Source organism: Pan troglodytes, chromosome 11 (genome assembly GCF_028858775.2).
Source record: "Pan troglodytes isolate AG18354 chromosome 11, NHGRI_mPanTro3-v2.0_pri, whole genome shotgun sequence".
Classification (NCBI taxonomy): domain Eukaryota; kingdom Metazoa; phylum Chordata; class Mammalia; order Primates; family Hominidae; genus Pan; species Pan troglodytes.
Window position 1 is genome coordinate 58772413 of NC_072409.2, and position 12497 is coordinate 58784909.

The following is a 12497-nucleotide window of genomic DNA, read 5'->3' on the forward strand; positions in this document are numbered from 1 at the left end:
TTCATATTTAAAGTATATATTGATTGCTGGCTAATTGTAAAGAGAAAAATCACTAAGATGAAAACCAAAAACAAACTAAGAAATTTTAAAACATAGTCAAGGAAAATTTATTTTCTTTTTTTCCCTTAGTTGAATTATTGCTATCTATTTATAATGATCTCATAACTAAACTTTTACTTAAAGTCATTTTTGTCATAGCATAAAGTGAATGCTGAACACAGGAGTTCTGTAATTTTGAGGAACTCGGGAAATATTAACATTTAAAAATATTTTCTTGTTATACAATTTCTTTGGGATTGAAGATTTTATATATATATATATGTATAATAATAATTATTATTTTTTTTTGAGACAGAATCTCACTCTGTCACCCAGGCTGAAGTGCAGGCTCACTGCAACCTCCGCCTCCCAGGTTCAAGCGATTCTCCTGCCTCAGCCTCCCAAGTAGCTGGGATTACAGGCACCCGCCACCATGCCCAGCTAATTTTTGCATTTTTTTTTTATTTATTTTATTTTATTTTATTTTATTTTTAGTAGAGTTGGGGTTTCACCATGTTGGCCAGGCTGGTCTCGAGCTCCTGACCTCAGGTGATCCACCCGCCTCGGCCTCCCAAAGTGCTGGGATTACAGGCATGAATCCACTGCGCCTGGCTGAACTTAAGTATTTTTGTAACTTTTTTCCTTATGAAAATATGGTTATTATAGAAAATATAAATAAGCCAAATAGAAAATAGCCAAATTGGATTTGTGATGTCCATACTGTTGAAACCTGCTCTTTCAGTGAACTAAAGTGAATTTAGTTTTGAGAATTTAGTTGTATTCTTTGAGATAAAGCATAAGACCCTGAATAATTGAGGAAAATTGAAAGAATTTTCAGTTTTACTATCCTGTTAATAGAAAATAGAGCTTCTGATTATTATCATCTACTTTGTTATCTAGCATTCAGTCAACTGGATTCTTTACAGAGATAACATACAGTATATTTATAGTGATAAAGAAGACATTTGTGCAATATCCTGATATATCTTCTGAAGTATAGCTTATTTTTTTTTAAGAAATGGAGTCTTTCTATGTTGCCCACGTTGGACTTGAACTCCTGGGCTTAAGGGATCCTCCCTCCTCAGCCTCCTAAGTAGCCAGGACTACAGGTGTGCTCTACCATGCCCAGCTCTGAAGTATAGTTTTAAAAAACCTGTTTAATACAGTTTTTAGTATTAAGTGAAGTTATTCTATTTCTTTGAAAATTTTGGTAAATATTACAGTATTTTAGTAGGTAAACTCTTCTTCTTTTTACCATATTGGATATCTGAATTTTATGCTTTTCTTCACAAAGAAAATTATGAGTTTAAAATCATCCTTTTGATTGTAAACTTTTTGAGACTTATCTTTGTAGCACAAGAGTAGCAAGTAACAGAACTTAGTAAATACTTTGCAAATGGGTAATGTGAAATCTGAACTTGCATAGTAATGAATACAATTCATTCACATTGAAAAATTAGTGGATTAGGAGTAAACTGAATCACTCCTATAGAGCACTATATAATTCTTAACTGATATATTGATCTACATGAGGTGTTTTTATTTATTTTTAATTTGTTAACATTTCTCTTTTGATGTATTAATCTGCATGTGTGTATATTATTTAAAATTTCTTAACATTTCTTTTTGTTTGCTATTTTAGGCAAGTTGCTTTGGCAGATATCATTCTCATTAATAAAACAGACTTGGTTCCAGAAGAAGATGTAAAGAAATTAAGAACGACAATTAGGTACAAAATGATAAGTGTGTTAAGTGCCTACAGATCCATATTGTATACACAGAATATTTTTTACTCTGATTGTTGCCCTGTAGAAACTTAAGGTATAAGGTTGACCTGCTTCAAGAACGTTAGGGAATCACATATATTGTTGATGGCTAATTGTTATATAAATGGTAATACATAAAATTAGTCCCCAGTGCTTGCAGAATATAGTTCACAGTTAATAGACTGATATTCAGGGTCTTCGCACTCCATCTTTCTTTTCCTGTCTTCTCTTTGACTCTTTCCTAATGTCAATCTTCCCTAACTTTACCCAGGATGGTTAATTCACTTTCCCATGGATGCATCCTGTCAGTTCCTGTCTTTACTCATAATGTATTCTCACTCTGCCAATCCCTGAGTTCTTTCTTGTTCTGTTTTTTTTTTTTAATTTATTCTATAGAGCCTATTCTGTCTCTCCCCCCTTCCTATGTGAAGTCTTCCCTGACTCTAGCGGTCTCAGTTTTCCCTGAACTCTTGTTGACTTCATCTTCCTTAACTGTCAACCATGCCTTGTCTTCCAGCTTGCTTTAATATCTTCTTTGTCCATAGCCAAGGCTGATCAGCATAGGACAATCAGGACAATATGAATGATGCTCAAATATGTGCTAACAGTCATTTTGCTGACTGTTCTGGAGACTCCCATTCCTTTTGAAAACAAAGATGGACTTTTCAAATGAAGTTATAGTTCAGGGACTTTGTTTTGAATTATTTTGTAAGACCTGAACTAATAAAAGCCCTATACAGAGAGACATTCGGTAGCTATTATTATTGGTTATCTTTAATGTGTACAATGCTTTGAGCGTGATGGCTCAAAATTACTATTCTTAGTATTTATAAGTTCTGCTGACATTAGATTTTGAATCTGTCATCTCAGTTCATATAGTATATATTATAAATTGAATCAATAAAGGTAAGGCTCATTAGGAGATTATTTGCCATGATTAATGATTGTGGAAGAAAGAAATTCATATTTTTTCCACATATTTCATCTTATTTCAATAGTAATGTCCTTAAACTTTACTATAAAAAAATATAATGTCTCCATGTGGAGGGTAGGTATTGTTGCATAGTGTTGAAGATCACAGACCTTGGAATCTGCTTGGGTTCTAATCCTTGGTCTGTTTCTCATTGTCTTCTTAGGGAGCTTATTTACCCTTTTAAAGCCTCCTCTGTAAAAGGCATAATGCCTATCATAAGTTTGCTTTGAGTATTACATGAGACAATGTTGGTAAACTTTGCACAGTACTGACACATAGTAAGTGCTCTGTTAGCTATTATTATGTAATTTTTTTCTTAGCTTACATAGTAAGTTCAAGGTATAGTAAAAAAGGGAAGAAAGAAAAAGATGGCTGATTTTGAAAAGGAGAAAGTGATGAATGAAGATTGCTTTTACATTTTTTGACACTGGTCTTCTAATCTTGTTTCTCTTCATAAATCTTGTGCACCATTGTGATTGCTAAGAAGAACACAATCTATTTAGCAAACGTTTTTGGCATAAAAGGAATGATAATTATTACTTGACTTTTATATCCTTATAGAGACCTAAGCTAAATCTCTGACACTGACAATATTGACTATTAGCCAGCTTGTTAACAGTACTAGAAATGAATTTGGAAGAAGCAATTTGATAAATTACACACCCTTTTGGCTTTTACCCTCCGTTTATATCAGACTTGTGACTGACTCAGAATGATATTTGGGGAGGTGAAAAAAGGTAAACATGTTTGAGAGGAATTAGCCATCAGACTAGAGTGTATTCAAAAAAGAAGATTTAAGAATTTTGTAAAATAGTGGAGAGACTTGCCTCAGAATCATTATATGTGGGAAGCCGTACCCATGAGAACAAACTTGAACAAGTAGCAAGAATCTTGGGTAAGTAACCCTAAAGACAATTGAATTCATGATAGAGAATTGATGGTTGATGATAGGCAATGGAAAAGATAAATAGATGAGGTGTACAGTGTGTTGAAAAGAATTTAACAGGTACTTTTTGGTGTCATACAAAGCCATATTCTATAGTATCAAAAGAGGGAGAACAGGCATAACAAGTAGAGAGCCTAATTAGGGAACTGACGAGGTTATTCTATAAAGGAACCTGGGATGTGTGACTTAGAATTACTGTGAATACTAAGGACAGGCTGGGGGCAAAGCAACTTACAACTAGGTTTTTATTTTTAGTGTGTATATAGCCTTTCTACCATGTATGCCTGAGGAAAAAAGTGACCACCGTAAAAATTTTGAGTATCTACTCATTTTTAAGAACACTAGGATAACTGACTATTTATGAATGGTTTTTTCTAAAGTGAAGCATCTTTTTATTAACCACAAAGTAGCCCTTAATCTGACAGTTGTGCGAATTTTTGCATATATGTTTTATTGATGTATGAGTGGAATGTATGTGATTTATTGTTTGAAGGAAAATCATAATTATTTTTTAAAGCAAGTTTTGTTTTTCTGTTTTTAATTTTTTTCTGGTTCCAGATGTATTTGGGTATGCTTATTTCCTGTTTTAGAAACAATATACTTTGTATACTTTTTTAAAAAGTTAATTTTTACTTTTAAACTTTGTCTTCCTCATTTATTATTTATTTCAGATCCATAAATGGACTAGGACAAATCTTAGAAACACAAAGATCAAGGTACTTTAAAAAAGCTATTCCTATTAATAACAAATCATTTTAGTTAATAATAAACATTAAGTAATTGACAAATATGCTTGATTCTGATATAAGAAAGATCTAAGTGCATTTAAAAAGAATTGGATCCAAAATGTTGTTTGGAATGCTCTTAATAAGTTAGTTTGGCATATTTGGCTAGTACATTTGCCTGTCTTCAAAACTAAGATTACAAAGCCATGATAACACTGTGTAAGTGTTTGCTTAATGAGGAAGAAAAGACTTCCAAACACTCGAGAGGGTAACTCAGTACAGAAATCTGAAGTATATTGAGGAATCTTAATTTGAAGTGTTTAAATGGCTTTTTAATATTTAAAAAGCCTTAGTGTTTTATAGTTGCCAAAAAATACATGAAGTCTTTACCTTAAAGTTCCTGACAAAAATTCTTTTTTTTTTTTTTTTTTTTGAGACGGAGTCTCGCTCTGTCGCCCAGGCTGGAGTGCAGTGGCGCGATCTCGGCTCACTGCAAGCTCCGCCTCCCGGGTTCACGCCATTCTCCTGCCTCAGCCTCCCGAGTAGCTGGGACTACAGGCGCCCGCTACCACACCCGGCTAATTTTTTTGTATTTTTAGTAGAGACGGGGTTTCACCGTGTTAGCCAGGATGGTCTCAATCTCCTGACCTCGTGATCCGCCCGCCTCGGCCTCCCAAAGTGCTGGGATTACAGGCGTGAGCCACCGCGCCCGGCCGACAAAAATTCTTTTATTAAATTTTGACTTTCATTTTCTCTAGGTTCTGTTCCTAAAACATCTGTGAAGTGTATTTCTGTAGATTAAATTCTGTTTTCCATTGAATGTTATCTTAATTTCAGAAAATTTCTGTGCAGGGTTATTTTATTAAGCTCATTTTTTTTTTTTTTTTTTTTTTTTTTTTTTTTTTTTTTTTTTGGTGAGAAAGGCTCAGCAGCTGATAGACTCAGCAACAGGCAGCCAGGAGCTCTGAGGCTCACAGCTGGCAGTCTAGTTCCACTCAGTCTCTACTTGAGAAATTCTTTCTTTGGAAGTACAGCAGAGGCCTTAGGTGAGTGGCTTGTCTGCTATGGCAGAGATTAGAGGTGCTGCCAGACTGCCGTAAGTGTCAGACAGTAACAGCAGCAGCTGCTTATATGCATGTGAACAGCTGGGGAATTAATTTGGTATGCATTCTCAGGAGCCAGTCATCTGCTGGCAGAGGTAGCAGAAGAATGCCCTTAGTGTAAGTTCTCTACAACCATACACAAAATGTGCTCCCTGCATTTCAAATTCCATTGTAGAAAGTCTCTGATAATCTCACTTATACCATGAGCCATTCCTCAGTATCTGTCCTCTTCCTGTTAGTGTTCTACAATTCCTTTCTCCTTAATTTTTCTCCACTTTACAAAATGTCACACAGACAAGTGCATAATACTTAAACAAGCTTTTAAAAATAATGCTCATAAATAGCTTTGGTTCTGTCATAATATTCGTATTTATAAACATTTTAAGTCAATTCACTTCTTTTGTTTTCATTTCAGAAATATCCATGTCCTGAATAAAAGTTGTGTCTTGATTAGTTTATTATGTAACAATTTAGTGTGTTTGACATTTCTAACTTTTATTTCTAACATTTGCTTTATTATAGAACAATAAACATGCAGTGATTGATTTTTCTTACTTCAAGTGGATGAGTGAGCAAGTGACTAAAATCTTCTGTGAATTCTTCAGTGTATGGTGCTTGCCAATGCATCTGAGAATCTAGGGACTTTCTGAAATAGTACTTCCTTGCTATGAGGACTGAAGTTGGATTAGAATCCTTTTCAATGAAGATCAGATGTCCTGAGTAGAATTCTTACTATTGGGTCCTGAATTTTACATTAAATATTCTCTCAAATTCCTTGAGGCATAGCAACTTGAGCTTACCAGTTTAGAAACTGGAGATTTGGGCTGGGCGCGGTGGCTCACGCCTGTAATCCCAGCACTTTGGGAGGCCAAGGTGGGCAGATCACGAGGTCAGGAGATGGAGACCATCCTGGCTAACACTGTGAAACCCCGTCTCTACTAAAAATACAAAAAATTAGCTGAGCCTGGTGGTGGGCGCCTGTAGTCCCAGCTACTCAGGAGGCTGAGGCAGGAGAATGGCGTGAACCCGGGAGGCGGAGCTTGCAGTGAGCTGAGATCGCACCACTGCACTCCAGCCTGGGTGACAGAGCGAGACTCTGTCTCAAAAAAAAAAAAACAAAAAAAACAAAAAAACAAAAAAACCGGAGATTTGGTTAACAAAATAGTCAAAGTCACTCTTATGGAAGTTTTGTTTTATTTTTTGTTTTTTAAAATTTTTTTACCATTTTGTAGCTGACAAGTACTGACAATAAACTGCTATAAGCATGTGTAGAAAAAGGCTCACCTTGAGTAGTTAAGAGTAAGGAAAAGGACTAGTGTGTAGCATCGTCTTAGTGGTAAGACTTAAGTTGATTTAGTAGCAAATGGAAGTACTAGTGAACCACATAGATTTCAGAAGTAGGAGTAAAAGGTTAGAAGATGTGTCATTTTAATCTTCTCTAGACTTTTTCTTAATTTTTAGAAATGTAAGTGGACTGAACAGAGGAAAACCAAAACACAGCTGGTCAATAATAAGTTAAATTAATTTGACAAACTGCCTGCTATGCATTTCATAGCATTTTAAGGACTATATAAGCAATGGATAAGGCAAAAACTCTGCCTTTAAGGAGATCAGTCATTGGGGGGAAACAGAAGCAAACAAACAAAAAGGCAACATAATAGATATTAATATTAATACAAGAATTTTAAAAGCACAGAGTTCTATAATAATAGGAAAATAGAGGGAATGATTTCTCAACTTTTCTTGAAAAAGAGTCAGGAAAATATTGACCGAGAAGGCAGTCATTGACCTGAGTCTTAAAGAATGAATAAGGTTTTTACAGATGGAGTAGGGTAGGGATAACTTTCCAGGTATAAGGAAGATTTTGTATTCCAGGGACCTTTGAATATTTTAGAATGGCTAGAAAACTTGGTATTATGTAGCACAGAAAAAGTGGTATGACTGAAGAGATAGAGAACTTACCACAAAGGGTCTTGAATGCCATGATACATAGTTTGGATTTTCTTCTGTAGGGAGCAAGGAGTTAGTGAAGGATTTTAAAAGCAACATGACTCTTGGGAGGTAGATTCAATGTGAGGCTAATCTCCGAGGTATAGGAAATACAGGAAGGAGGAGCAACAGGTCGGGTAGTGGTGGAAGCAGGTTTGGAAAATGTGATTAGTTTTGAAAACGTTTTTGAGTTTGAAGTGCCACTGGGGAAGGCTTTTGGAAATTTATTTCCAGAGTTCAAGACTGAGCTATCATTGCAGTTTGCTCAGCTATTTACTGAGCTATCTACTGTCGATTTGGATAGTATCTACAGTTTGCATTGTAGATACTGGATACTTGGATTGGCTGGTGCACCCTGTTTGTGAGACTCACTGGAGTTTGAAGAGATGACCACTGGAAAATATCCCTAAGCAGTAGCTGCAATTCCACCCCCACCTTGGAGAGCCAAAACCCTCTTCGTTTTCACTTTCCTGTCCTTGGTCTTAGGCTACTTAAAGCAGCCTTTAGACATAGGGAAAAATTGAAAGCCTCTCTTTTAAGAAAAGCATTAGGTACTTCTGGAATAGAGAGTTCAAGAAATTAGGAGAAAAATGAACTTTTGAAGCTTTTTCTTTCCCTTTTTTGTTTACTTCATTCTCTTACTCAGTTTTAAAATGCTGGTAATGGTCTTTTTTTTCTTTTTTTTTTTTTTCTTGGTGATTTTAATGCTTTGGAAAAGATCTCATGGTTTTATCTCCAAAGGAGGAAATTAATTTGATGCCATGGAAATTAGTTTTCTAGTCGTATGCCTTGAATGAGTGAAGAATTTCTTTTTCATGGTGGTACTAAATTTAGGGAAAGCTATAGAAACTTTCATCTGGAAGCTTACACTTTTCCTCTTTTTTGAAAATTTGGTGAGAGACTTGGATATTTTATTATTTTCTGTAAAAGAGTGTAATTTGTTGTACAGGTCTAATATTGATCCTTTTTTGGAAGTATGGAGAGAATCTGAGTATAAAGCAGAATTACCTCTGGATGACATGTATTCTCAAGGACACTGTCACAGTGAAACAGTTTATTTAGAAGCTTGTGTTTCCAAACTGTTGAATTTGATATTCACAAAATTGGCATGTGTAAACTTTATTAAACTTTAAGCTATTTCCTAAGATGAAGATGACAAACTTGGAGGGAAACTTCATTCATTTGGTTTATTTTTATTTTTATTTTTATTTATTTTTATCTTTTTGAGACAGAATCTCACTCTGGTTTGAGACAGAATCTCACTCTGTCCCCCAAGTTGGAGTGCGGTGGTGCAATCTCGGCTCACTGAAACCTCTGCCTCCTGGGTTCAAGCGATTCTCCTGCTTCACCCTCCGAGTAGCTGGGATTACAGGTGTGCACCACCACACCCAGCTAATTTTTGTATTTTTAGTAGAGATGGTTTCGCCACATTGCCCAGGTTGGTGTCAAACTCCTGGCCTCAAAGTGATCCGCCCAACTTGGCCTCCCAAAGTGGAGCCCCCATGCCCCTTGTTTGTGACCTGTCAATAAAAATATGCTCAGTAGTGGGGGGAGGGGTGGGGGGTGAAAAAGGAAATATGTTTAATATTAAGACTTTGGCCTTTTAGTGTAAACTGATATTCAAAAATTTCTTCATAGAACATTTGCTTCTTTGCTTGATCATTTTTCTAATTCTGTACATCTAAAATGCCCAGAATTTGAATTGCTGTTATAGTCTACTAACATAGAACTTTGGAGTAATAAGATGGGAATTTGTCTCTCTTTTGCCAAGACAAGCATTCGTAATCTAACACAGTAGTGTTGCCGCGAGTATGAGTATGTGATAGACTGTTGAGAATAAAGAAAGCAGGCACAGTTGGTCAGTCCTAAGATAAAGGAGATGTTTTTTCTTATATGTTTGTGCATTAAAGAAAAAAAAATCTTGAATCTGACCAATGATTTTTTTTTCCTTGTAAGAAAATTTAACAAATGTTTGGCAAGCTTCTGGAATCTAAATTTGAAATTATACATTTGTCATTTTCTTTAAATATTTCTTCACCTTAGCTTTGATTATGAGAAATCACTGTCCACTGCTGTTCTTTTTTTTTTTTTTCTTTTGAGGCGGAGTCTCACTCTGTGCCAGGCTGGAGTGCAGTGGTGCAATCTCGGCTCACTGCAACCTCCACTTCCTGAGTTCAAATGATTCTCCTGCCGCAGCCTCCCGAGTAGCTGGGACTACAGGTGCATGCCACCACACCCAGCTAATTTTTGTATTTCTGGTAGAGACAGGGTTTCACCACGTTGTCCATGGCCAGGATGGTCTTGATCTTGACCTTGTGATCCACCCGCCTCGACCTCCCAAAGTGCTGGGATTGCAGGCGTGAGCCACCGCACCCGGCCTGTCCTCTGTGGTTTTCTGGGCTTATGTTAAAATTATAACTCAATCACCAGTCTTTATAAATTTGCTTTTTTATATTTAAACCAAACCTAATGCTAATTGTGGTATGTTATTTATTCTCACCTGATTTGAATCATTGGATTCAATTAAATGAGTTTAATTATCATTAAATAATTCTAAGAGAAATAATGTCTATTCGGATGGTGGGAATTTTCTTTCTACATGCAGCCCCATTCTGAATGAATGAAATCAAATCACGTGAAGATCAGTGTCCTAGAGTAACTTAATATTTTGTACATTGGTTATTTGACTCCTCATTTTTATATTACATGTTATATCAAGGGAGGGGGTGTAAAAGAAATACAAAAATTGCAGAGGTATCTGGAATGTACCTATTTGTTAATTCTATTTGTCATTTCTTTTGTTTCATCTTTTGAGTAATAAGCTGCTTGGAAAAGTTCCTGTTCTTTAGCTGATTTTTTAGCTATAAAAATGTCTTTGAAAAGCTCATAAATTTCAGGATTGAAAAGATAATTGAAAGTTTTTAAAAAAACTTAATTCATTGAAGTAATAACCAAATAATTTTCTATCTTGATTCAACTGTGATTCAAATCTTACACCATTTGCCCACTTCTATGAATTTTATGTATAAAATTTTTTGAGTCAGAGTTTTTTTTCTTGATTAATTGGATGTATTTCACATAATTTCCAACTGCTCACGTTAGTTTTCTTCCTTTTAGAGTTGATCTCTCTAATGTACTAGATCTTCATGCCTTTGATAGTCTCTCTGGAATAAGCTATGTTTTGTATAATTTGGTTACTTTTATTGTTATGTACCTTTTTTCCCCATAGTTAACAGGAATGATTTGCACAATTGCATCCATGATTTACGCTTCCTGCCATTCCTTTGGCATACAAGACCATTCTTAATGAGGTATATTCTTGGAAGTTTTACTAATTGGTTGTTTGGAAATCATATTGCATTTTCCTGTAGAAATTATAGTGTAAATGATAGTTAACTTTAGAGGCTAATCGTTAACACTTCTACACCAAACACTATGTCTAATACTCTTTCTATGAGAAAATGCATGAAATACATAGACAATTTTAGCTTAGTGTTTTCACACAAATAACTCTCTTCACTTTATTTTTTTATTTTTTCTTGAGTTTTTTTTAATTTATTTATTTATTATTATTATACTTTAAGTTTTAGGGTACATGTGCACAATGTGCAGGTTAGTTACATATGTATACATGTGCCATGCTGGTGCGCTGCACCCACTAACTCATCATCTAGCATTAGTTATATCTCCCGATACTATCCCTCCCCACTCCCCCCAACCCACAACAGTCCCCAGAGTGTGATGTTCCCCTTCCTGTGTCCATGTGATCTCATTGTTCAATTCCCACCTATGAGTGAGAATATGCGGTGTTTGGTTTTTTGTTCTTGCGATAGTTTACTGAGAATGATGATTTCCAATTTCATCCATGTCCCTATGAAGGACATGAACTCATCATTTTTTATGGCTGCATAGTATTCCATGGTGTATATGTGCCACATTTTCTTAATCCAGTCTATAATTGTTGGACATGTGGGTTGGTTCCAAGTCTCTGCTACTGTGAATAATGCCACAATAAACATATGTGTGCATGTGTCTTTATAGCAGCATGATTTATAGTCCTTTAGGGTATATACCCAGTAATGGGATGGCTGGGTCAAATGGTATTTCTAGTTCTAGATCCCTGAGGAATCGCCACACTGACTTCCACAATGGTTGAACTAGTTTACAGTCCCACCAACAGTGTAAAAGTGTTCCTATTTCTCCACATCCTCTCCAGCACCTGTTGTTTCCTGACTTTTTAATGATTGCCATTCTAACTGGTGTGAGATAGTATCTCATTGTGGTTTTGATTTGCATTTCTCTGATGGCCAGTGATGGTGAGCATTTTTTCATGTGTTTTTTGGCTGCATAAATGTCTTCTTTTGAGAAGTGTCTGTTCATGTCCTTCACCCACTTTTTGATGGGGTTGTTTGTTTTTTTCTTGTAAATTTGTTTGAGTTCATTGTCCATTCTGGATATTAGCCCTTTGTCAGATGAGTAGGTTGCGAAAATTTTCTCCCATTCTGTAGGTTGCCTGTTCACTCTGATGGTAGTTTCTTTTGCTGTGCAGAAGCTGTTTAGTTTAATTAGATCCCATCTGTCAATTTTGGCTTTTGTTGCCATTGCTTTTGGTGTTTTAGACATGAAGTCCTTGCCCATGCCTATGTCCTGAATGGTAATGCCTAGGTTTTCTTCTAGGGTTTTTATGGTTTTAGGTCTAACGTTTAAGTCTTTAATCCATCTTGAATTGATTTTTGTATAAGGTGTAAGGAAGGGATCCAGCTTTCTACATATGGCTAGCCAGTTTTCCCAGCACCATTTATTAAATAGGGAATCCTTTCCCCACTGCTTGTTTTTCTCAGGTTTGTCAAAGATCAGATAGTTGTAGATATGCAGTGTTATTTCTGAGGGCTCTGTTCTGTTCCATTGATCTATATCTCTGTTTTGGTATCAGTACCATGCTGTTTTGGTTACTGT

General features: G+C 35.7%; 1 protein-coding gene across 11 annotated transcripts in view; it reads left to right on the forward strand.

The window, feature by feature from the left end:
* LOC129135946 (zinc-regulated GTPase metalloprotein activator 1C) overlaps positions 1 to 12497 on the forward strand; it is a 95673-nt gene that overhangs the window by 18890 nt on the left and 64286 nt on the right. For 5 of the 11 annotated variants that reach the window (XR_008537069.2, XR_010148676.1, XR_008537073.2 and 2 more), the window contains exons 6-7: positions 1682 to 1768; positions 4396 to 4440. Coding sequence is in view for 7 of the 11 variants with exons in the window: in XM_054658171.2 (XP_054514146.1) it covers positions 1682 to 1768; positions 4396 to 4440 (132 nt within the window). In the remaining 4 variants the exon portion in view is untranslated. Of the gene's footprint in view, positions 1 to 1681; positions 1769 to 4395; positions 4441 to 5372; positions 5496 to 6074; positions 7246 to 10658; positions 12477 to 12497 lie in introns of those variants that run through there. The other 6 variants (XR_008537074.2, XM_054658172.2, XM_054658174.2 and 3 more) reach the window with 6 other exon arrangements.